Source organism: Epargyreus clarus, unplaced genomic scaffold (assembly GCF_041222505.1).
Source record: "Epargyreus clarus isolate Ecla_fem2 unplaced genomic scaffold, WU_Ecla_fem_2.2 ptg000023l, whole genome shotgun sequence".
NCBI classification, from domain to species: Eukaryota; Metazoa; Arthropoda; class Insecta; order Lepidoptera; family Hesperiidae; genus Epargyreus; species Epargyreus clarus.
Genome location: NW_027332230.1, coordinates 12,406,107 through 12,432,245, shown reverse-complemented (window position 1 = coordinate 12,432,245; position 26,139 = coordinate 12,406,107). Strand labels below are relative to the sequence as shown.

Sequence of the window (26,139 nt, the reverse complement as noted above, 5' to 3'; positions counted from 1 at the left end):
TTTTCGGAGGGGGATAAATAAGTGCGTCCTTGTTCCTATCCAGAAAGCCAAATACAAATTTTTATAGTAGTTGCTTCAAAATTAAAGGATTTCAAAAAAACTGTTTTCTCCTATTTTACCCTCTTAAGGGTAGAATTTCCAAAAGGCTTTTCTTAGTACTTATTCAAGCTATATAGAGAACCTGTGTGCAAAATTTCAGAACTGTAAGGTCCTTGGTTTAGGCTGTACGTTGATTTCTAAAAAATGAAAAAGTCATTTAGTTTGTCAGTCAGTCAGTCACCTTACTGTTTTATATATATACAAATATGTTTTTATAATCTCCGTTTAATTTCCTTCCATTTGATACCCTACTCGATAGGTTCGCTTAACTTTTTTTTTTAAATGTGTTACTATTTCGCGCCAAAAATCCGCCATTTTGATTTTTTTTTACTAACACCTATCTAAGGACACTCGGGTCATTGAGACAAATATAATGACACTTTAACTGTTGAAATTCATCCAGCCGTTTGTTAGATCGGATCAAATAAAGAAAGACAAACATACAAGATACGCGCGAAAAACATAACCCTTCCTTGGCAGTCGGGTAAAAAAACATTTTGAAAAAAAGAGGAGTTGGCTGATTTGCGAATTAAGGTATAGATGACGAGAGAAACAAGAGTTAAAGAAATATATTCCTTTATTTTAGCAGATATTCCTGTTCAATGAAGAAAATAAGCCGGTGTAACACCTCATCGTTGATCTGATGACTAAGTTCTCTTGAAACCAAAACTCTTAACACTACTTATATAACGCAAAAAATCTCTTTAGTAATCTTCGATCAAAATAGTTGTTAGCACTTATAACGCTTTATAAATGATTCAAATATCCAAAAAAAATAGTTTTATGGCATGCACAGATACACAGATATACAAAAATAAACTCAAATACAATATTATTTCATCTAACGCAGTTCGTAGCATTCAAAATACTCTACGTAGGGAATTCCCAACAAATATCCAAACAAAAAAACCGAATAATGGTCTTAATTAATAACATATTTCTTCTACAATGACTACTAATAAGTTCCCACTTATATTTACACTGTTTAATTGATTGGGTTATAAAAAGCGAGGCGCCCATAGCAAAACATTTGAGGTCATTGCCGCATCGAGGTCTCTAGCTTTGGCCGTCACCTTGGCCGCAGCACAACGCACTCGTAAATTATACCATAGAATGAGATATCTCATTCTATTTACAATTTAATAGTACTAATACACATGATATGCAATATGCATATGAAATTCGGTATCTTACACTGACCCCCAGCGTTCAAATAAATTTTCTATCTTATGTGCATTGTGCGTATTAGAAATTAATTATTATTAAACCATTCATTAACGAAAATATTGTTATTTAGGTAGTTAGGTAGGATGTTTTTTGATTCAACGATACCTATAGAGGACCAACGTCAACCCTTATAACAGCAGTTAGTGCTGCTGTATTCTGATTTAAAGTGTATTTTAAGGCACATTTATACCAGCAATTTCAACTTAGCAAAAAACAAACATTCAAAGTATATTCAGAGTAAATCAGTGTGATAACATATATTGCTGAGGTATCAAAAATAAATTTCACGAAGTAACCGTCGAGTTTGATCTTCTTCTAATGTATTTATTCTTAATTTTATGTTTCAACTTGACTTTATACTCTAATTGTACTTAAGCCCATCTTTTTATTTTAAAGTAAACTTTAAGGAAATGTATAAAACAAATGTTATAACATTATATTAACTATTAAATAAACTAGTTTCAATTTTATTTATCGTTTTTTTATATCTATTGCGTTTGAATTTAGAATACGATCGTAAATGGAAATGGAATCGAATGAAAAGCTATGTATAATTATGTTTTACGATTTAAGAACGGGTTAAGTTTAACCGCGGTCAAGGTGAGGGTCGTTTGGCAAAGATGTTAATTATTTCGGCTTTAAATGTACATTTCAAGTATGTTCTAATGTTTTTATGGGTATGAGTAACGTGACCATACGTCCCCTTTTGAACGGAACTGTCCTATTCTCGGCTACTCTGTCCCGGTGTTTTGAAGAACAAACGGGACGTGACAATGTCCCGTTTTCGGAAAAAATAGAAAAGAGAAAGTTTGTCAGCAAATACGAGAATGAGTAAAAAGGAGGAATCTGTTTTTCCCCGACAACTAAGGTGTCCCGTTTTAAACTTAACTAAAAATGATCAGTAGGTATACGTGAGTTCATTCTTAATGACACTACTTACAATGTTTAATAGAAATATTTAAATAACCATAGTGTCATTGATGATCTTAGGTGCTTCCGTAATGGAACCATTTTTTATAAGACTGAAGTAGCAACAGCATACAGTCAACTTAATAGTAAGTGGTAATTACCGCTCATGGGTATCTGTATCATCATCATCATCAACAACCCATTACTATCCCCCTGCTGGGCACGGGTCTCCTCTCATAATGAGAAGGATTAGGCCGTAGTCCACCGCGCTGGCCAAGTGCGTATTCGTAGACTCCACATTCACCTTTGAGATTTTTTTTCTTTTTATAAATCTCTCAGGTAGGCAGGTTTCCTCACGATGTTTTCCTTCACCGTTTAGCAAGTGATAATTAATTTCTAGTACGCACATAACTTTGAAAAATTAGAGGTGCGTGCCTGGGATTTGAACCTCGGACCCCTCGATCGAAAGACCGAGTTTCTTAACCACTAGGCTATCACTGCTTCATGGATATCTGTAACCCACTCCATATGCAACCGGGGTTTTACCTGAAGCCGAGGGATACGTTACCAATCCAGAGAACTAAGACGTCGCCTGATATGTAGTCAGCCTGCATCCACACCACCAAACAAATAGTTTCCACCTTAAAAATTATTCCCTCACGTTATATGCCTACCAACTACAGTTACGTTTTCTCAGAACCAAAAAAATTTAGGAAGTGGCCGATCATTTCGATTTGTCATTCAAAACGCATCGTTGCACTGAGATAAATAAAACAATCACGCGCTATCACTAATGAATATTTAATGAGCGTTGCTTGCCTAAATTAAAATCGTCCGTTTGATTTCGACTTAGTCATTGAATAAGGCTTCGAAATATATAACGTATTTATGTATACGACATCGACCCATTACTGTCCCACTGCTGTGCGCTGGTCGAATTTCGTAATAAGGTTTAAGACAGTTAATTATGCTGGCTTTTTTTTTTATAATATAGGAGTAGCAGACGAGCATGCAGTCCACTGATGGTAAGTGGCTACTGCCGTCGATGGACATCTGTAATCAACCCCAGATAGGATTACATCAGGAATTCCTACCTAAGGTCGGCCACAGATGCGCTGCTACCCCTGAGGACTAAGCTGGAACGCCTCGGAAAAGTCTGTCTCCCTTACCACACCCTTCAAACCGGAACAAAGCAGAGCTTAACACTGCTGTTATTAGGTAGAAATAGGTGTGGCGGTGGTGCCGCCGGAGTCGAACCACAACGGGTTCTACCACCTTCAAAAAAAAAACATGGCTAAGTGCGGATTAATAAACTTCACATAAATTTGAGAACTTTTTTATAAAACTCTCAGGCATGTTACTAAAGGATCTTAATTCGCCACTAATAGATAATAAATTATTTATTTCTCCGCTATTAAATTCATACCTGGGTTCGAACCTAGGACCCCCAGATTGCGATGCCGAATTCCAAACCACTACGCTATCTTTACTTGTATCGTTTGGTAGGTACTAAAATAACTAATTGCAGCACTCTTAAGATAAGCGCTCTATTTTAGTAAGTATGAAAATAACTTTGATCAATGTTATTTGAGTTAGAGAAATCGTGTTATCATGTGTATCGTTTTGTACATAACGGTCTTATCATTTCGCACTAGAGACGCTGCTAACAACTTGTTGTGAATTATGAGTTTTTAATATTTTTCTTCTACGTCATCAAACGTTTCCGTATTTTTTTCTTTTCTATTGAATTACTGCAATAATATATTATTGTTGTTATTGTTAATATCTGTTGTACCTTTATTATATACTATTACTTAATTTCAGTTTGACGTCATCGCAATTATATGCTTAGACTAACAATTACTAATAATTGTTAATAGAAGTTTCTATGTCTTTAATGCCCCATTTACTTGTACTTGACATGTCTTAGACATCCTCAAGTCACATTATAGACGCTTTTGACACTTAAAATTCTGTGTGACGTGAGTGCCTTGCAGATACATAAACACCCAAAGCCAAATCAATAAACTAATTTTAACTTTGGTCAAGCATCGAATCCGGAACCTTATGCTGGTCGTCTGCTATGATGACCATATCACCATCCATTTATCGTATACATAAATCCATTTAAGTCTGTTTTATTTCCTCCAGACCTTTACATAACATTTTCTCATACCCGTGCAGTCCGTTAGAGGTTATTAACCTTTTCACACCACAACTATTTTATGTCCCACAATATAGGCGAAGAAAATGATGGAGTCCCCGCGGGAGGCTTTGACAGCCACCGCGTGAAGCAATTACCAAGTAACCTTGTTCAAGTATTATCGGGAAAGGCTATCGAGCTAGCAGATTAAAAATAAATTGTTTTTTTGTGGTAAGCGTTTATTTATAAGCGTGGGGCTGATTTCTTCGTTCCTGTCGGACGGGATAACTTTGCACACGATATTAAAAAATCGAACTTTTTCATGATTTTTATAGATTGTATGTAGTTATTTGCGGTAACAATTTTTTCCTCTGTAGTAACTCTGACACGTTAAGAAACTAAATATACATGTAAACGATGAATTCAAATCGGTATCAGACCAACCAGATGTATACCAACTCTGTCAAATAGGTTTAACAAGATTTGAGAATTATCATCTCTACCTATCACTTTTGTACCTGTACTTTCATATGTTTGTAGTTCTCTTAAACCCTTTGTATAAGTTCAAAATTCTCAACTGCGTCATTCTTTGCAGGAGATGCAAGATGTCCTGGACGAGGACTCAGAGATGAGCGACTGGCTGATCGAGCGGGACTCCAAGTCTGGCGTGGTGCTCCACGACCGGCTGATGACTGACGCGGCCCTGGGTGCCGGCGCGCCCATCAAGACAGAACACTCCTACAGCTTACACTCAGATGTCGAATCTTCGCCACCCTCACCACACCATACCAAAGTCGATGGTGAGTGAGTTCCCGAATATTTCAAACTTGTGCAATCAGTGTATTTACAGGCTGTTCAGCGAATTGTGGAGTAATTGGTTGAGTGACCGCTAGTGATACTACAGATAGGTAGACAAGAAAGAAAAAAGAGAGACTGCTCGTTATTTTTATAAAATTGCTGGCGATAAACATTGTCGAAGGCCTTATGACATTTTGAAAACATGCAACAGATATATATTTGCCTCTAATCAGTATTGGAAAAACGTTGCTTCGAAATGTTTCAGATCTTGGCAAATTTCGGAAAAAGTCCCGTGTCTAGCAGACTCAAAAATGCAGTCAATGCACATAAAAAATACTAAGCTTAAATCAAAATTGACTCTGACTTTTGCCGCTCAGGACGAAAATTTGGAACATTTCAATTGACTAGCTTTAGGCATGAAATGTTACTAATGACAGAACGGGCTTTACTTTTACCTAAATATTTTTAGCATGAGTCAATATCGTTACTGTTATGACCGACGATACCTAAAAAATTCAATGGATCTAAATGCTAAATCATTAGAAATTCTGTTCGACGACAGTATCAAGGAAATCTTCACATGAGCGAAGATAACTTTGTGTATCTTGTCTCATAATCAGATAGATGTATCTTTTACTCAATTCGATTAAGATATCATTCCAGTTTATCTTATGATTGTTATCTATAAAGTAAATTCTTGTGTATAAAGTGTAAACATGGACAGATTATTTGACTGAAAATACAATTTTAATGGAGGTTGAAATGATTAACTGAACAGGTGATTTGAAATATTTCTTGCTTATATTTTTGAGTTTACCTAACCGGGCATTGAACCTTAAATGTATGACAGTCCAATATAGGACGAAAATGGTTAACAGTACCCTTAGTATGGTTTTAAGTTTTTACAAAAATGACTGTTTTTGTATTTGTTTACGTATTTCCCATACATTTCCAATCAGTTTTGATACAGTCCGCTAGGGGCGCTAACGTAAACAAATACAAAAACAGTCATTTTTGTAAAAACTTATACTAGTACTGGTACAGTACACAATTTTATAAGTGTCAATAATTTGACATACATGTGGCGCCATCTCTTAGCGAATGTGAAACCTCAATCACGTAAGTTTACACGATAGCGTTCAAGATAAACACTATAGATCACGATTCCATCACGATCAATCGAATTGTCGTATAAGCGATTTTATCGAACTATCGCTGACGGAATGAACGTGTAGTGCGTGTGGTAATGAGAAATAAGGTATTTGTCTCGCATTGGAGATTTTCAAACAATTGCGATCACGTTCAGCTTACCGCTACTAAATACTTACACGCACAACGTTATGATATCGAAATACCCATTGGTAATGACTCATACGTACTTTAAAACATCTTTGGATAATAATCTCTTGATTGTTTATTTTTAGTCTGTTCCTAATTTAAAATTAATTAAAAATTCATGAGATTTTGTCTCTATATACAGCCAAATTAGCGTTTCGGTTGTTATATAAACAAATAATTAATGTATTTCGTTATATTTTTTTAAAGCGTACATAATTTCAGGGTCTTTGTTGGGTAATATTATTCTCAAAATAATATACCTCCATGACTACTTATAGATTCGTTTTTACCTACTTATTTCATTATATTTAAGCGTGCCTGATTAACTTCACTTATTTCCAAATTTATAAAGTATTTAAAAACTTAAAAACTAGTAATTCAGCATTGCAAATGAGAACAATTAGTTGGTACTTGCTCGATTTTGCGTGAAACGAGGCGAGTGAGTTTCCACAGCTGACGCCGCCATTGTTGTTGAGACAATAAACATGCCGTCACTGCCTGTAGAATATTCGGCTTACATCATTATTTATCGATTTACTAACAACTCTATTAAGATCTGTTGATTTTTTGTAATGTAGCAGTGGCAAAGGAACATGCAGAACTTGATGGTAATTGGCTATTGCTGTCGATGTAAATTTGATATCAACTCTACATAAAATTAGATTTCTACCTGAGATCGGCACCAGATGCTCCTATAAGCCAAAAGTAGTCAAAATTAGATTTCTACCTGAGATCGGCACCAGATGCTCTTATAAGCCAAAAGTAGTCAAAATTAGATTTCTACCTGAGATCGGCACCAGATGCTCTTATAAGCCAAAAGTAGTCGCTGTAGTACCTCCGGAGTCGTAGATACCACTACTTTGGAAACCGTATATGTATTAGTCTTGCCGACACGTTATATGAGCTAAAATCTTTAATGCTAATGTAAATAAGTAACCCAAATAAGACCATAGGTAATAAACTAATCGCAAATGCGAGGCCTAAATCATAATTTCTGTCGACTAACTGGGAGAGCCTCATATTAAAATTTCATATTCAGCTTTGTTTTCTCATAAACCCTTTTTATCAGAAGTAACTTTATTGGTTCCCGCATTTAATCAATTCAGATAATAAAATGTTAAAATGACCTTAAGTTCCAAGTATTCAATACCAATTAGGTACTAGCCAACTTAAAAATAAATCGTTTTCGCTACAGTTTCCTGTTTCTGAGAACTAGATTGAAAAAAAGGTAGGTGACAAAAATTATTAGCGTTTAGAAAAAGTAGGTATAAGAAATATTTTAATAATGAATTATTCGAATTTTCTGATAATATGTACATTTACATATTATCCACAAATTATTGTTACCTGTAATAACTAAAATAGGTTAGCTTGCCATTTTAAATGTCAAGTACTAATTAATGGTACGCAAAGCAATCTAGAGGTATGATTAAAATAATTAAATAATTTTAAGTGCCGATATTAAAATTCTGATTGTAGACCTATGAAGCCTATTAATAATTTTCTTGGAAAGTTTAATAAAAATATTCAAAAGAAGTTATTAAAATTGATTCATGGTGCGTCACCGAGCATTTTGCCTAGTCTGAATAACTGTTCCCGTTTCCGCCTTCTGTTGTAAACCAATAGATGGCGTGTTAAACAAGAAAATGATATAACCATTTCGTCGTCATCTATTTCCATACAGACCTTAATCAGATATAAGATATCTTTTACAATAGATGTCCAATTCAAACTCAATTAAAAAAACAGAAAAAAATGTGATATCTTCTTAAAAAATTGTAACTTTCTTAATCGACAGTATGAACCATAGGTTTTAGGTCATTCACGTATTCACCTACTAATATAAGGCATATTTAATATTTAATATGTAACACATTTTCATAAACCCACATGCAACTCTACCTATAAATAATAGCAATCATTTAGTTTGCATGACAAACATGATTCACGTTATCTGCAACATTCGCCACGATACATCATGTGGTTACGATTTATTTTAATGAACCCGCTTATCAGATAAACGTTGCTTCAAAACAATAGGTGAGACACTCTCTTTGTATGCTACTTTGATTGATATAGTAACATCATCATTCTTCGTACGCCAAACCATAATAAAATACCTACTAAGTCTTTATCTACTTCTTGAAGTGAAAAATTCTTTAGCGGCGTTGTGCACTTTTTGTGATGGGTAAAAATGTTAAACTCGTCAGAACACGTCGCCTGATCGAAAATTCGTAAGACGTCATCCGGTGTCAGCTAGATAAAAATATGTCAATGAGTGTCAGTTTCATTTTTCATTTTTAATATTTTATTATTCAGGTTAGGTTTCGAAAGTTTTCACTCCTGCCGGCACTCCCGGAGTGCATCCGGTTTTTTTATAAAAGTGACGTAAGAAGTCAGCATGCAATTCATCTGTAACTTCTTCTAACTGCTTACCTACTACCTACCCCAGAAAAGATTGTGGGTTCGAAGGTCGGTCGTAGATCCTATGCTATCCCTCAGGTCTAAGTTGGACACCCTAATCTTACCCCAGCTTTCAAACCAGAATAGCATCGGTTAACACTACTGTTACATAAAAGAAATAGTGCTTCTGGAACCGAACCACAAAGGTCTCCTTAAGTACTCTTTATAATTACAAGGACTAGATATGCGCCGGCATAGTCAAGAAAATAGGACCCACAGGCTTAAATTATTCTTGTCTACGACTATTTGATATATATTTTTATTACTATAATAATCGCTCCGTGTAACCTACGATAGTTAAAGTAACATCAGACTAAATAAATACAATCAAGAAATAACATTAATAGAGGACAACAATTAACAGAGGAAACTTAATCTTAATTTAACCATAAAAACTTTTATAACCACTTTTGTAACTATATCATAAATACAAAACACGATGAAAAATGCAGCCGATGCTAGCATGCACGCTGTTTAATTGTGCATATGCGAATAAATAACTACACTGGCTATAAAACCTGTAATTTCAAATCTGTCATTAAATTGACTGATAACATCGTTAGCGCGTGCAACTATTTCTGTTACTCACTTTAATACTTTTAGGGATAGGATTTGGTATCGATTTATCGATGTTTTAACCAAAATTTTCCATATCGATACTAAGCTATAAACTTAATCTACAAAATTGATTTTAGGTATCAGAAAATCAATATTCGATATTTATAGATTTACGTGCATTTTTATTGAACTTTTGTTTTAACCGACTTCGAAAAAGGAAGAGGTACTATGTTCGGCTGTATGTTTTTTCAGCCGTTTTTTCCGGGGGATGACGGGTTACCACCTATTTCCCTAAAATAATCCCAGAGCAGCAATAAAGTTTATCGAATACCGACTTTTAAAAATCAGATCCTCTAGCTCTTAAAATATTCAGTCAAATCAAATCGATTACTAAATCGATGTTTTCGCGAACCATCCCTACCTTGTTTCCACCGCTTCATAATAATAACCGGCGCACAATGACGATAATGATGCATGTTTATCTTGTATCGGCAAAACTTTCGTGCGAATGCAAAACAATGACATGCAACACGCGGACACTTATCACTGAGGCACGTGTCGAGAACCCTATCATTAAGTGATAAGGGTCAAAATTGCTTAATTATCGTATCAACGTGAATGATAACTCTTGACATCGCTTCCATCGCCATGATAATGACATTGTATTTTGTTTACTCAAGAGTATTTATACAAATATTTCAACAATAGATTAAGTAGATAATTTGTCTTGGAAACTAAGTATTTCGAATTCATTTTGAAAGGCCAAGGTTAAAAGGTTAGAACTAATATGGTTCCACCGAGAAAGAACCACCGCCAAATCTGGTTCTAACTTCAGCTATTTCTCAGGAACTCATCTACACTAATATTATAAAGAGGAAAACTTTGTTTGTTTGTTTGGTTGTAATGAATAGGCTCAAAAACTACTGGACCGATTTTAAAAATTCTTTCACCATTCGAAAACTACATTATCTACGAGTAACATAGGCTATGTTTTCCCCCGCTCCCGCTCCCGTTAATAAAGTACAAAGGAATATGTATTCATACCTATGTTAATATTTAGTAAATAACTTCTCAACAAACAATTTTATTTCTTACAAACATATTGTAAACGTAGAGAGATCGGTATGCTCGCTTTAACCTTAAGGTTTTCCTTACAAAACATATTTGTGAAGTGTTTTTTGCGTTAGTTTTTGTTTTGGCTAAAAATAACAGTAAATTTGCAACAGAAAAACACTGCCTCGCATTTATTGTTTGTTTTTATTTTGGATGCAAAAGTGGTGATCAATTTGCATGTGCACTTTTTGTTTCTACATTTTTTTTATAAAATCATATATAACACTACGAATTACCACAATTAACAGTGTAGGTAAAAACTTACTTTTTAAAATCATTTGTTTTCGAAATCGTATGAAGCGTTTGCATAAAAAATCGTAGTATTTTATGTCCTACCTAATATTAATGAGCAAGAAATAATTAATACTATTTAAAACTGTAAAACACTTAATCATCCTAATCTTCATCTTAAAACTGTTCTATCACTGGACATGAATTTTCAATCAGAATTAGAAGAAATCAAGTCATGTCATAATAAGAATTTAAGTCTGCCACACTGGCCAAGTAAAGATTGAGTGATTTCATACATATGTCAGATAATTTAAAGTAAGTTAAAGCTTTCTGATATATTAATTTTCTCTAACATTTAAGTATGTAATAAGTAACAAGTCTCTTAATATATAAAACAGGTAGAAAGACAAAAGTCCAAAATACTACCATTACCAACGTCGCAAATTTTGAGCAATAAACCCAACGATCTGACATCTCCTCTTTATAATTATGTAGGTATATCTCTAAAGCACCTTTAAACCTATTCATGAACCTTTGAAAGGTTTTTCCGACTCAAGTACTTCGTGTTGCATGGTTTTATGGTCCGTTTATAAGAGCACTCGGTGACCTAGTGAGTCATTGCAGTTCCTGGATTCGTTACCGGTTGTGGCATTATTTAAACTATTTATAAATTCACGATTATGGGTTTTGCAATAATAAATGGATATTGTACGCACGAATTGGCCACACATAATTTAATTCAACAAAAGCAGTGGTCCCCTACATGTATTATATTTTCAGCTGGCTACGGCTGACTTATATATAAGCCGAATATCTTAATCATCAGTAGTGGCGACGCATCTGATGGGTTTTAAGTAGAAAGAAGACTTTAATACGTATTTAGTTGCAGATGTTCATGGACTGCAGTGAGTTCTTACCATCATTTGGATTGCATGGTCGTTTGCAACTTTACTTTTATAAAAATGCGCGAATTTTAATTCCAGAAACCGTTTATTTATAAAGTCACGTGCGTACAAGAAATTAATTATTATTTTGCTTGAACGTTGAAGGACAAATTCACGAGAAAATCTTCTTGCCTGGTAATTAAATATAATTTGTTTTGTATAAGCGTAATGTGTATTTTAACCTTATATACCATTACCAATTCGCATTGGAGAAGCGCCTGCCTAATGGTGGGACATAAAAGGTTGCAAACAATTATAAAGTGCATGTAGCTGATATTGATATTTATTACTATCACACAATTAAACTTGACACAAATGTCATAAGTCGATAAGGAAACTTGAAAGTATAACTAAGAAATGTATGGATAGTTTTATAAACATGAAGCATAGAGCTTTTTAATATTAATAAGCGTCTATTTAAAATATACATATTAATTATCAAACATAAAACTATTTGATTACATTATTAATTATTATTGAGATAATTACGATAAATATAAACGTAAATAAATATTATAAGAAAGCATTTGTTTATCAGAATACTGATACATAACATTATTAATTTAAAACTAGATAAATAACATCATTACTAATACGCTTATTAGACGTATTTACTCGCTCTATTTAATTTAATAAAATGTAACAGAAACCATCAATTAACAAAATTTCTAAAATAAAACTACTAGTCCGCTCAGTAAATTAGTCAGTAAATTATATGACTGCACCTGCCCGCAATAACTTCAGAGCGGACTAGCAGTTTAACGCGGACTATATAATATTAAACATCCAAGTTATAAGATAAAATGAAAATCACTTAAGCCAAACAATATCCAGTAGCTAATTACAAAACACATACTAAAATATCAATCAATCAAATATATAATTAACCCATTTAATCTATTATCTGTTTAACATTTCAACGCAAAAATGCAATTAATTGAATCGTTATTAGTCGGCGATGTTGATGTTAAGCCGATTAAAGTGATAGTATTAAATATTCTGGAAAAAACAATCTACAATGAAACATGTTTTGTACACGTCATTGGCAAGGTCACTGCAGTTGCGACTTATCAAACTTTTGAAATTTATTAATTTATATTTTTTTTATAAAATCTACATCAGGAAACAAATCAGTTATTTAAAGTTAAAGTGAAAGCTATTACATAACAACCGCTATTAATTTGTATGATGATATATGTAATGAACCATATTATTTATTATTAAAAGTGTAATCACGTTTTTGGCCGGAAAAAGTAGCTTTATCCGCAGTACAATAAAATTCTTTGTCGTCAATGTATTCTTCTCAGTGTCTCCTTTTCTTGTTTTATGTATTATACGAGTATGTGCCTCTCCCTCTGTACCCTTACCATGAGTTTTTACGTTTTGACAAATGTGACTGTTTTGGTATTTGTTTACGTATTTGCCCATACAATTTCCAATCAGCACCTCTTGCGGATTGTATCAGAACTATAGTGTCAGTAACGTAACATTAAATATCTAAATTGATTAAAGTGCTTTATGTTTTGTCTCACTTTTTTGCGAACATGATGAGACAAAAAGACTTGAGCACTTACCTACTTATTGTTACGTTTACTCAGTTGACTAAGCAAACGGAATAGAATAATGTAACCTAAAATTGTGGGATGTTTTGAAAACTCATGGTAAGGGTACTGGTCTCCGGATTCTTTCCTACCCTTATTTATTATTTATCGGGATAATCCATTGTAGCTTTTGCCTTTGAGATCACAATACATTGGATGAACAGGTCAGTTCCATATCACATCCGTTCGATAGTGATAGGCTCAAGATAACACCCGATTACGATAGCAATTGATAATGTTATGCTTATCATTCTCCCATTTTTGTACTTTAGAAAAACCGGTATTCTGCTTCATATTTTGTAACCCTTTATCATTTTGCTATTTTTCATTATCGGTATTTTGGGTTTTACTTATCGGTATTATGGGTTTTGGTTAATCAAAAATAAAGGTATAACGTGGTATTTTACTTATAATATGACACATACTCTATCAACCTTTAATTCAGTACTCTATGAAGCGTTGTATTTTAATTGTATTATGTCACATACTCTGTTAAACTTTGATTACGTACTTATTTTCTATGGGTAAATACCTAAGTATGATATTCGTCATGACATTCGGTATTTGGTATGACATTGAAATAATCTTCATGATGTAATTTTCTAATGAATTTAGCTAGCAGCTACGGGCCGATGGCAATCTTTAATGGAGTAATGGATTGCAGAAAATAGATTTATGATGTAACACACTGAGTTTTGGCTAATGTAATTTTCAAACCTTTTTTTATTTTATATCTTAATTTGAAAATTATGGAATGTATTAATTAATTATTTGCTTCTTACGTTATTTATTTTTTGCTAAGAACGGGCAAAGTTAAATCATGTCTTCCGTAATATATCAAATCTTTCAAGTGCCACAGCGAATTTTTCTTTGAATAATTTTAAAACGTGAATCGTGATTCATATCAGTTGTAACCTTGACGTAACAGGAATTTAAGTTTCAACTTTCAAGTGATGGTAAAACAAATTAAGGATATGAATAAATCTCAGGTACACATACACATTACATTTAATACACATTTAATGGAGTCATGAATTTGTTTCATGAATATTTTGTTTATATCAATAGATTTTAGCTGGAAAATCGAACCCGAGATCCTTAGGAACTAAAAGGTGCGATTATTAAGTAGTACTTAAAATTACAATTTGACTTCATTTCAGAAGTAAATTTAAAATAATATCTAATCTTAGACAAGTTCAAGATTTCATTACGATTTCAGTAACTAGTTAACTGCATATTTATATTTTATCATTATCATATTTTGTTTTTTAGTTTTATATAAGGAAATCTTTAATTCAATTAGTCGGTAAACAGAAAGTTGAAATATATCACTATCCATATGTTGAAAATCTGTCCAATTATCGTCACAATTAAGACCGGTGTTAATAAATCTGTATTAAAATCGACTTCCATATTTGTTCATACAGTAATGTTTACCTAGCATTTACCGGTGTCGTTAAATTAATCATGGCCATCGCCGTAGGTATATATGCAGTTGTTTTGGTGAAAGGAATTTTCATACATGAGGTGAATCATCTTATAATGTCACTTTAAAGTCATGGTTTCGTTAATTAGATGATGATATTTAACGGTCAAATGTTTTTTATAGAATATTATTTTAGAATGTTATTTTAGAAGAGTGGCAGTCATGCATGCAGTCCATCTGATGGTTAGTGGCTATTGTTACATGGACATCTGTAATCAAACTCAGATAGGATTGCATATTCCTACCTAAGGTCGCCAACAGGTACGCCGCTATCCCGCTAAGCTAAGTAAGGTAAGCTGGAACGTCTCGGAAAAGTATATCTCCCTTACCACGCCCTTCAAATTCAGAACACAGCAACACAACACTAGGTCCAACATCAGATGGACTGCGTAATAATTAGCTACTTAAATCTATTACTAGCAAATGAAGAAACAGTAGTACTTAACACTGCAGTTATAAGAGAAAGTGTAGGTGGTGACAAGAAAATCTCCTTAAATTCTCAGACATCATTGTCACCGTACTCAAACAACGACTAAATTACCATACTCTCGCAATTTAGGCCATAAATTATAATCTATGTTCATAAATATCAGGTCGTTGACCTGATAGCGTCGATTGGGGTATTACCGAACATTCGTAGAGGAGACGCTATAATGAATCTTGATATCTTCTATGAAGTAAGATATATAGGGTCACTTGTCGGTTTTATTGTACTTATGTAACAAACGGTTAATTTTGATTTAATTGTTTCCGATAAAATATAGTGTAACATTTGGGTTATTTGTTTACTATTTTTTAAGAAACTATATTAGTATTTTTATTTATTTTCGTTTCTAACAGGAGTTTACAGATATTTCGGATGTATGTAATTGTAGCATATTTTACAAAAAACATATTAACTAAATGTTCGTAAAAAAGCAATGTTTTTATTAGATGTATTCGTGGTGTATATCATATTTGTATATTAAAAATACTTACTATAAAAATAAGAAATAGCAACCTAAATTTATAGAGCCTGACTGTGAATTTATCCTACGTACTCTACCTATGATTTTTGATTGAGCCAAAACTGTTAATTACTCAATGAAAAGGCTAGACATTCCATTCCCTTTAGCAAATATTCCAAACAATAGCACATACCATTCCAAGAATGGTTTCATTAATGCAATGTATTTAGACTTACTTATTTTTAATGACTTTTCCATGTGTTCTTGTGCTAGTGATGTAATTAATGACGTAAGCATGCCTGCTAAATCATTCGAATGCTAACACCAACGTCATAACCATTAAATAATTGTACCAGTTACAATAACAATACATTAAATGATATTAAGTTATTGTAATTATTAAAATAGTACACGTTTTCTTCTTAAATGACAATTCTTTTGGTATTTTTTTCCTGAGAAAAAAGAAAGGAAGAAAAAAAACACTTTATTGGGGAAAAACGTGTGGGAAGTCTACCACTCGCACTTAGCCAGCGTGGGACCATGGCATGACATGGCATGGCATAACGTGGGACCTCTCTCCGAGCTGCTCTCGAACCCCGTGTGTCTGTTGGACAGTAATTAGTTGACGACAATTGATTGTAAACAATCTCGATTAAACCCGATATCCTCAAAAAAATATCGCTTAGAGCAAATAACTGTAAAACCTTAAACCGGAGTGCCGAAATGTTCGAACATTCGCGTAAAAACCTAAAGAGGTAGGCACGCAACGCGGTGTAGCAACGTACAGCGTTCTGCGCGGTTGCGCGGGCGCATAACTTAACTGCAATTATAAACAAAAGGAAGCGCCTAGCACGCCTCACTCAGCTGCTTCCCGGGTATGCATTTAGTGTTAAGAGTTGAATGAGTGAAAGAGGTGAATAACGCACTGATGTAGTTTATTGGGAATAAACAAGTTTAATGGTTTTTGTGTGGAAATGGTATTTACAGGGATCTGTAGTTATATCGTCGCAAATATAATTATATTAAGTAGTAGGTCCATCTAATTCATTTGATCATTTTTTTTATATAATATAGGAGTAGCAGACGAGCTTGCAGTCCACCTGATGGTAAGTGGCTACTGCCGCCCATGGACATCTGTAATCAACCCCAGATAGGATTAGATATTCGTACCTGAGGCCGCCCACAGATGCGCCGCTACTCCTAAGGACTAAGCTGGAACGCCTCGGATAAAGTATGTCTCCCTTACCACACCCTTCAAACCAGAACACAGCAGCGCTTAACAATGCCGTTATAAGGCAGAAATAGGTGTGGCGGTGGTGCCGCCGGAGTCGAACCATAAAGGGTTCTACCACCTTCACTCTGATAGCGAAATAGAGATTTCAATGAAAAAATTATAGCAATTTGTACTTCCATATAGTGTAGTGGTTATATTGTTCATAAATTTCGTTTTGCCCAAGTAATTTATCTTTTAATTTGCAAATGCCGCTGAACCCGATAAATTTACAGTCAGTAAACGTAATATGTTTAGATACCATAACACTACATCTAAATATAAAGTAGTCTATTAACGGACTAAGGATTTCTATTCACTCCCATCAACCAAATATCTCCCAATCTACTTTCATCTCATCATCTTTATTTTTTCTCATTTCAGACATGGAAGACGAATGCTACCCAGCTATACCAGCCAGCGCGTGGCGGAGCAGGCGGAGGTCAAGCGACTCACCACCAGAAGTCAAAGCAGAACCCAAGTCGGAACCAGAATCCCCCGCGTCATCCTGCCCGCCCTCACCCACACCCGGCACACCTGTCACACACGTCGACTATGTCATTGATCACACGGTAAGTTGTTATGCTAGCATTTGTCAATAGATGGTGCTGTTTACATTGTTTTTTTTTTTAAATAATTAAGCTTTCAAGGCAGACGGCATGGATGGAAATCTGTCGCCATAGTCTATGGACACTTGCAACACCAGAGTTGCCAATGCATCACCGGCTTTATAGAAGAACTCTTTGAAAATAAATGCATTCTTAAATTGCCAATTTAAAAAGAAAGTTATATTGCGTTAATAATGATAAAATGTTATTTACCCATGCCATTGCAATTAGTTAAATTATTATCGCAATTGTATGGACGAAGATTAAACCTGATTATGCTTTGATAAAAAGTCTTATAGTTGCTATGGTGAAAGTTTTAAGGGGTTAACGGCATTGGTGCTTACCGTTATTTTATTAGACGAGTAAGAGGTGTTACCATATACCGAAACAAGTTGTAAGAATTGCTTACAAGGAATAGACGCTTATGGTGAATAGAGAGTCTGTAAAGACAAGTTACTTACAATCCGAACAAAAGTACCGTGAAGACAAACGTGATCGATAGAATCTAACGCCATGACTAAACATTTTATCGTCACGTAAACTCAACCTTTGAAAGGCATAATACAGTATTCATCCCGTAAGCTTAGATGAGTAAAATACATAGATTGATCATTCCTAACAAGAAAGTGGAACCAGTTTTGAGAATTGAAATTGTTGCGTAAATAAAACGTTGCCACGTCTCAGTTTTAAAATGTCCCTGAAACATTTGAAAAACGTATTTATTTATCACGTAAATTACGTATTTTTAGTTATTTATACGTAAATTTTCTCTAAAAATATCTTTTTTATTTGTCAAGTTCAAAAATTAAATGATAAAGTCATCATTTTGTGGCTTCACTCAATTTCAAGGCGGTGAAGTATCTCTATTTTACCTATCAAAACCCGAAGCGATGATTCGACAAAACGGGGGTTCATTAGAGTTCAGATACGAACAACTCACTTCGCAACTTTCACTGTAATCCGACCTTTTAAAGTGCACGATATTTTATTTCGGATTCTTGTTAACTTGCGGTAATTACGCATGACGGTAATTATGTACGTGCATGAAAACTTGAGGCGTGTTTCGTAAATATCTGACGTGCGGGATGGACCTTTAATTTTCGGCAACATTAATGTTGATGAAAAAGTTATAATGTCAAGTTTACGACGATTCAATTATTGTCTTTCCAATTTTATTTTTTATTGGTTGATACTTTTGAGTCATATATTGTAAATAAATTATTCCTGTAAGACTATTTTATATAAAGAAAATCTTTATTGGTTGATACTTCTTTAATCATATTGTAAATTATTTATTTCACGCAGCTCTACTCTTTATTTTTCTGTCAATCCGTTTTATGACAACTTATTCTCATCACAATCTCGGTATTGTTCCGAGTTCACAATATCCTTTTTTTTATACAGTTATATCAATAAAATTATCTATTATTAAGATAAAATAATAAAAAAAGTATTTAACTACATCTTGTAAATTAATTGACCCTTACAATATGTAGTTACTATTTTTTGTTTAACATCGTTTTTCTTCCACCGCGTTCGCGCTCGGAGGCGAAAGAAAAACGCCCCGTGAGTTCTCACTTTAAATCCATTAGGTTTTTTAATGTCCGTATAAACCATGAGGTCCATTAATCTTAGGTCATGACCTTCGTTTATGTCTTCCATCAAACTTAGAAAATCCCGTTGTATTTTTAAAATAACCATCAAATCAAATTATATTATGTACCTATTCAACTCTGTTTAGGTAATTTACTTTAGGCAATTTAGTTAATACTTAAGCCTAAATATTTCAGTACACTCCAGACAGGATTTTGTCTTTCTTTATATGGATTCTAATATTGATGCGGTCGATATAAGAACCGTCTTTTAGTCTTCTTAATTGGATAAGCAGATTGAATACTTAAATAGTAATGGGTTTGTCGCAAATAATATCGTTTTTAACCTACAGAAGGTTGACGTTTTTTCAGTAGCTAATATGTTTAACGAGGAGATTTAAAAAAATACCAAAATTCCTAACGTTTTGATTCAAGTAGGAACTATAACACTGAAAGAAATTGGAGTTTTACACCACCATAACTGTAAAATAGTTTAATTAGCAGCATACAGGTGATCACCACGGTGATAGAAATGTTGTTGATCATGTTCTCAAAAGTGTTAACGATTATGATGATAGACATTTTCTTGGTAATGATGATAGTGATATAAATGATGATTATAAAGATGTTGATGATAACCATGATATTTCAGACGGGCACAATCCACATGCCACAAGCGGTGCTGCAAAAGGTGGGGGCGGCGGGCGTCCCGCAGATCCTGCTCAGCGCGGCGCCACGCATCTCGCTGAACAACAACAAGCTCTCCATCAAAGTTACCTCCAGCTCAGGGACATCAGGTAAGAGAATAATATAAATAGGATTGATAAAGCAACCATATAGACTTCAAATGGATAACATTTATCTCTTTAGAGATTTATACTTAGACAGAGGACTCTTAAGTTTCCTATATAAAATTATAATTAATTCCGTAACTGTGGCTTTAAATAGTACCTATACGTGGTGGCTTTTTAACTGATCGTGGATGGTGAAAATTGAAATTGTAAAAAATAGTTAAAAATACTGAAAATAATCATTAAATCAACATTGGTAAGAACCAAAACTATTATTTTTCTGTTGTGTATAAATAAAAAATTAAGTGAAAAAAATAGGTTTCAGTATCTGATCTATATGAAGGTACGATTCTTAAGCCAACCTATATTTTGAAACCAGTGGGTGGGTGTACTATCATATTCACCGTGCAGGAAAAAAAATTCGCAGCTATAGTCGTCACAATTTAATAGGCCCATTTTGACACATGCCATCGCTAGGCTCTAAGCATGTGACATACAAATCGATAACGAAAGAAACCGATTTTTCCGACAAATCGATTACAACCACACATCGTATTGTATAAATTACTTAATATTTTGTAAACAGAATATTTATTCTATATTTTTCTAAATCGTCTAAATATTCAATAAAAAGGAGAAAAGAAAATAAATTCTAGTGTAATTTAAAAATTTGATCGTTTTTAGAAGATTAAATAAAGCATCGGTCGTAAACTGTATTTTTTTTCGTTTTATCATTCACTAAGCAACAAAGTTTTTATTATTTTATTGTTGTTATAATGAAAAAGGGATAAATAATGAGTAATTGCTAATTCTAAGTTTCGATTATTTGAAAATTAATCGATTATAGTTTCTTCCGAATGCTTTGAAGCTGCAAGCTTTAACGGTCACGTGGTCGTAATTTCCCTACTAAAAAGTTAGTTTAAGACATTAATGACATTGGGATGACATGTGTCAAAATGGGCCTATTAAATTGCAACGACTATAGATGTCTACTAAGCCGCTTCCTATGTCATCTATAGTCATCGTAGGGCGATCAACACAATAAACTAACACTGTAAACTTACGTAGGTTTCAACCTACCACCCACGCCGCCGTCCTCCCTGTCGTCGTCAGACAGCGAGGGCGCGCTGTCGCCGGCGCACGAGGCGCCGCCCGCCGCGGCCGCCGCGCCGCCGCGCCGCACGCACCTGTACGTGTCGCACCACTCGCGGCAACCCATCAACACGCCGCTCATCAGCACGCAACCGGTAAACGAGCTTTCTCCAACTATCGTGTCTATTTCCTATTATTTATTTCAAGCATCGTATTGATCTGAAGAGCGACGGGAGGCACATTTGGTGCAAAAATAGTCGTCAAAATTTTTAGAACGCGACCGAGAGATTTTAGAAGAGTTATTGATGTCTGTCATTCTTTCCATTAAATGTTGTACAAACTCATTTAAAAATTAAAAGGCACGACATTAAATAAATGTGTAAATTCTTAGGTACCTATAAATCATAATGTTATGTTATGACGAACGTAAAAGATTGCTTCTTGAGATATTCCTAAAGTAAAGTAATTTGTTATCCCACCAAATTCAAAGACGTTATAATTTAGTAACCTAGTAATAATTTAAAATTCACAAAGCTGATATCATAATTACTTAATTACAGTTATAAACACGGTAATTTTAACTTCCTTTAACAAATTAAGGCCCTATTTGATAAACAATTTTGAAATTACAGAAGGGATCAACGGGAACGTTGGTGTTAACGGAAGAGGAAAAACGCACACTGCTGGCCGAAGGGTATCCTGTACCCACGCGCCTTCCTCTCACTAAAGCCGAGGAGAAATCTCTCAAAAAGATTAGGAGGAAAATAAAGAACAAGGTAAAATATTATACATTAACCTAATTATTAGGTGTTTGTTTTTTGATCTAAAAAGAAAATAAAAAAATGATTTGGTAGAAAAAATATGTTCTTCCTTATTCTGGTAATAATATTCGTTAAATGACAAATAACCCATATTAGAGTCCATCTTCTTACGTATATTTTCTTTTAAAATTATCGCTTAAAATCATTTTACCTATTACTCTGTTGAAATTTTTGGTTTGACAAATTTGTCCCGAAGAGTAGCAATTCTTCAGCAAAATTATTTTCTAACCTTCGATTTCAATTTGAGATATAATTACTAAAATTAATAAAGAAGCTGCTACGCTCACTTGACATAATGAGTATTCTCGTTCAATACATCTAAAATATCTTCTACAAAATGTAATATAAGTAAACCTTTTCTTTACACAGATTTCTGCCCAAGAAAGCAGACGCAAGAAGAAGGAATACATGGACCAACTAGAGAGGAAGGTCGAGATTCTAGTATCAGAGAACACTGACTACAGGAAACGGGTGGAAACCCTGGAACAGAAGAACGCGAGTCTTCTCAGCCAGTTGGCAGCTTTGCAAGCCCTCGTTACAAGAGGCGCCAGAAAGTGATTAATGACTATGTCATATTCCACTCTACACAGGGACTACTATTAACATTCTGCACTAAACATTAAAGATACCACTTCAACCGTGGACAATCCTTAATTTTAGCGTCACTGAGATCTGCTGTTGGTTACAATCCGGTAAATAAACTACGGTTCGATGTTTGCTTTATGAAGTCGAGTGAAAACAAATCTTCTGTGAAACAGTTCAACGCTCAAATACGATCTATTATAGAAATTGGAACAGGTCTTCCGCACTCTATCAGTTCCTACATTATGAATGAAGAATTCTGACAGTTACTTTTCTACTTGTTTATGTTCTATTTATTAAAACTACTTATTTCTAACTTTAATTTAGATTTGTTTTCACGTTTCGTTAAACAGAACTCGTAACAGTATTATTGCCAGTTGCAGTAAACATGTAATCAGAGACATCAGTGGATATCATAAACTTGGGCTGTGAGAAATTTGGAGAAGCGGTAGCGATTCTCACAGTTGGATGACAGTTGTAGAAACGACGTCCTATTCGGAGTGTATATTTTAACGTATATTTTGGATACAATTTACATTTATATCATGAACCGTAGATCCAAAGGGACTGTTTGAGTGGTTGCTCACTGTACTTGTTAGGAAATAGGTATTCTGTGGTGCTGGATTCGATATACCTGCATTTCGATTTTAGGTATACCAAGTGTCAAGTGCCACACTAGATATTTATTGTTGCAACTCAGCGTCGCCGTACGGCTGACTGGAAGACAGGGAAACGTGGGGTTTTAGATAAATGTCGATAGTTATTTACGCGTGCTGTTTGAAATCTCGTAATATATTATAAAGTGCTGCGAAGCATACATAATTTAAGTCTTAATTTGAGCGTGTTCTTATTAAAATGTGCAAGTAGGTTAAGGATTTTAATTGTTACCCAAAGCGTGCATATTCGCATATGTCGCTGTCTACGAGCAAGTCGATTCGCTTACTTTTCATAATAATTCTCTGAATCAGTTCTGTAAATCGCATTGTGTATTGGCCTATGATGTGTCGCTCGCTTCGATTAGGCGCCGAGACATTGACATGTACTGCTCAATTTGATGATTGGTTAATTTACAGTGAATCTGAAATGAAAGTATAGAATGCGGTGTTGTCAACGCGATGCGGTGTGGCGTAATCGGGAATCTAAGTAGCATAATACGTAAGACCGCGCGAGTCTTACCGGTTAATATTGAATTCCATGAATTTGCATTTATAGCGAAATGTGTATTGTCCTAGAGATTTTATCATGTATTTAAGGTAACGTTTAGATATATCATACGGACCTATAAAGACCGATATGTGTGACAAATGTTTTCGGTAAAGTCTAGTCTATCGTATAAACAGGGGGTCTCGTTGTGGAGACCGCCGATGTAAACGTTAGCTGTATTTCATCATACTGCGCTCCATAGATCGACAAGTACAAATAATGGCATGCCTTCAACGAAAGTAATCTAACTAACTCTAAGTACGTCTAATAAGCTAATCAATTCAGAAGCCAGATGCAAATGCCTCCATCCAACTTTTTTAGTTTTTGCAACTCACGATTGCGCGAGAAACTAATTTTTTTAATTATTAATACTTAAATTGCGTAAAAACTCATTTTTAAAATAGAACCAAATCACTTTATGACTTTTTGTGTTATTCTTGTGAATTTGAATAATACTACTGCTTATGAAGTCGATTTAAAAATTATATAGACCTCTCTTATTCATAAAAGCTTATAAGAAGTGACGTATCAAATAAGGTTTTGTCCCTTTCTATCATAGTATAACGATAGATAAGGGAAACGAGACAATTGATACAATAGCTTAAATTCTTGGATTAACCGTTTATGTATAAATATTCACGCGCTTTCATTAGTTGCAAAAACATTTATTTAATTTTTAATGTACTATGGAATCTCGCAGGGAGCTGTTTTTAATATATTTTCGTTATGGTCTTGCCATTGGTTAATATTGGGCATACATTTGACTTGCAACAGCGGCTTAGCAGCCCTCAATTGTAACTAACATTCTCTTAACATTCCATATCTTCTTAGTACATAACGTGAGTGACTTAAAGTGAGCTCGAGTACTTATATCTAATGTATAAGGGCCTAAGTAGACTAGCTATTTTTAGCATCAGCGATCGATTTAGCTGCGTTTCGAAAGATAGATGCAGCGATCAAACGCACACGTTTGATTCGCGATTCAGCTAGCAAACTTGAAAAACACGTTGCAACATTAATGCAATCGCTAATACGCGCGTTTTTGATGCCGCGATCGTACGCTGCAAGTCACTAATACGTGCAGCATCGATGCAATCGCGAATCGCCGCTGCTAAAAGTAGCACGTCTGCTTTGACCGTAACTTAATTATTATCTAACGTCTCTTTATGTACAAATCATTACCTGTCTATCGTAAATTATATTTATATTTTATCACATAATATGAGCTATTAATTGTTAAAAGCATAATTATTGTGGCCGTCGATGTTTTCTAGATTTCTATACATATTGTGGCGATTCTCGCTCGGCATATATACATGTTAGTATTTTACTATGTGTGCAATTACTATGTTCTCTTTTACATTATTAGAAGTTCTTCCTATTTAGAAGTAAGGAAATGGTCTATTTATCGCCGGAATGTAATATATCGTGTTTAGTGCCCGGTATAATCGGGATAATTTTTAAAAGAATTTATTGAGATATATTTTAAGAGATTTTTTCTAATGAAATTTTAGAAATACATATATATAAACACTGTTTTACGTGTATCTATTGCTATACGATTTAGATGTACTAGTTTAGCATATTGTTAGTACTATATACAAGATGTTTGTGGAAACTGCAATTCGTGCCTGCCTAACAGTTGATTTACCAATATTTAATAAGCGCCGTGGATGGAAGTGTGGGCGAAGTGAGAAATATCCTGCACTGTATAAACTACTATATAATAAAGTATTTAACGCATAGTTAATGTATTAAATTCCTAATATGGCATTTACCGTCTACAAAAGAGTGATTTAATTGAACGACTTATATAAATTAACTAAAGTAGTGGATATTTTAACTTATGGATTTAATATATTCGTCACTCGTCGCGTAGTAGGGCGCGGATATTTCGACATATATAATTATATGCAATGCCAAACATACATAAATATAGTATGGGAGCACCATAAATTGGGTGACACGTAGGGTACATTCGACGTTTTTATATAGTTTTAAATTATATGGGAGCCTGTTACCGGCTATATTTTAAAAATATTTACTTTATGATAGATAGATAATTATATATTTAAAAACTCGAATGTACCATACAAGCGCGTGCGCCCGGGCGTGCCTGCGTCCGTCATTTTGTTATACATTTGAAGTGTAATTTTATTGATAGTTTTATTTGTTAAAACTATTCGCTGTTACCTTGAGTCATGATTTGTTGAATCGTTTGTTTTATTATTATTTCCAATGACATTGCGAATTTTCTGTCACCCTTGAGCTAATAAAGCGTCAGATATTGTACATCGGTTGTTTTATTGTTTATTTTCTACCC

The 26,139-nt window shown here is 34.2% G+C and overlaps 2 protein-coding genes across 2 annotated transcripts in view; both read left to right on the top strand.

Moving 5' to 3' along the window:
• CrebA (Cyclic-AMP response element binding protein A) overlaps positions 1-26,108 on the top strand; it is a 167,649-nt gene extending 141,541 nt beyond the window's left edge. Inside the window, exons 2-7 of the mRNA XM_073086135.1 lie at positions 4,974-5,178; positions 17,512-17,699; positions 19,980-20,124; positions 21,187-21,365; positions 21,843-21,986; positions 22,401-26,108. Of these exons, the coding sequence (XP_072942236.1) occupies positions 4,974-5,178; positions 17,512-17,699; positions 19,980-20,124; positions 21,187-21,365; positions 21,843-21,986; positions 22,401-22,589 (1,050 nt within the window). The 3' untranslated portion in view covers positions 22,590-26,108. The remainder of the gene's footprint in view (positions 1-4,973; positions 5,179-17,511; positions 17,700-19,979; positions 20,125-21,186; positions 21,366-21,842; positions 21,987-22,400) is intronic.
• LOC140752016 (para-nitrobenzyl esterase) overlaps positions 1-26,139 on the top strand; it is a 211,306-nt gene that overhangs the window by 174,940 nt on the left and 10,227 nt on the right. The gene's annotated exons all lie outside the window — the stretch shown is intronic.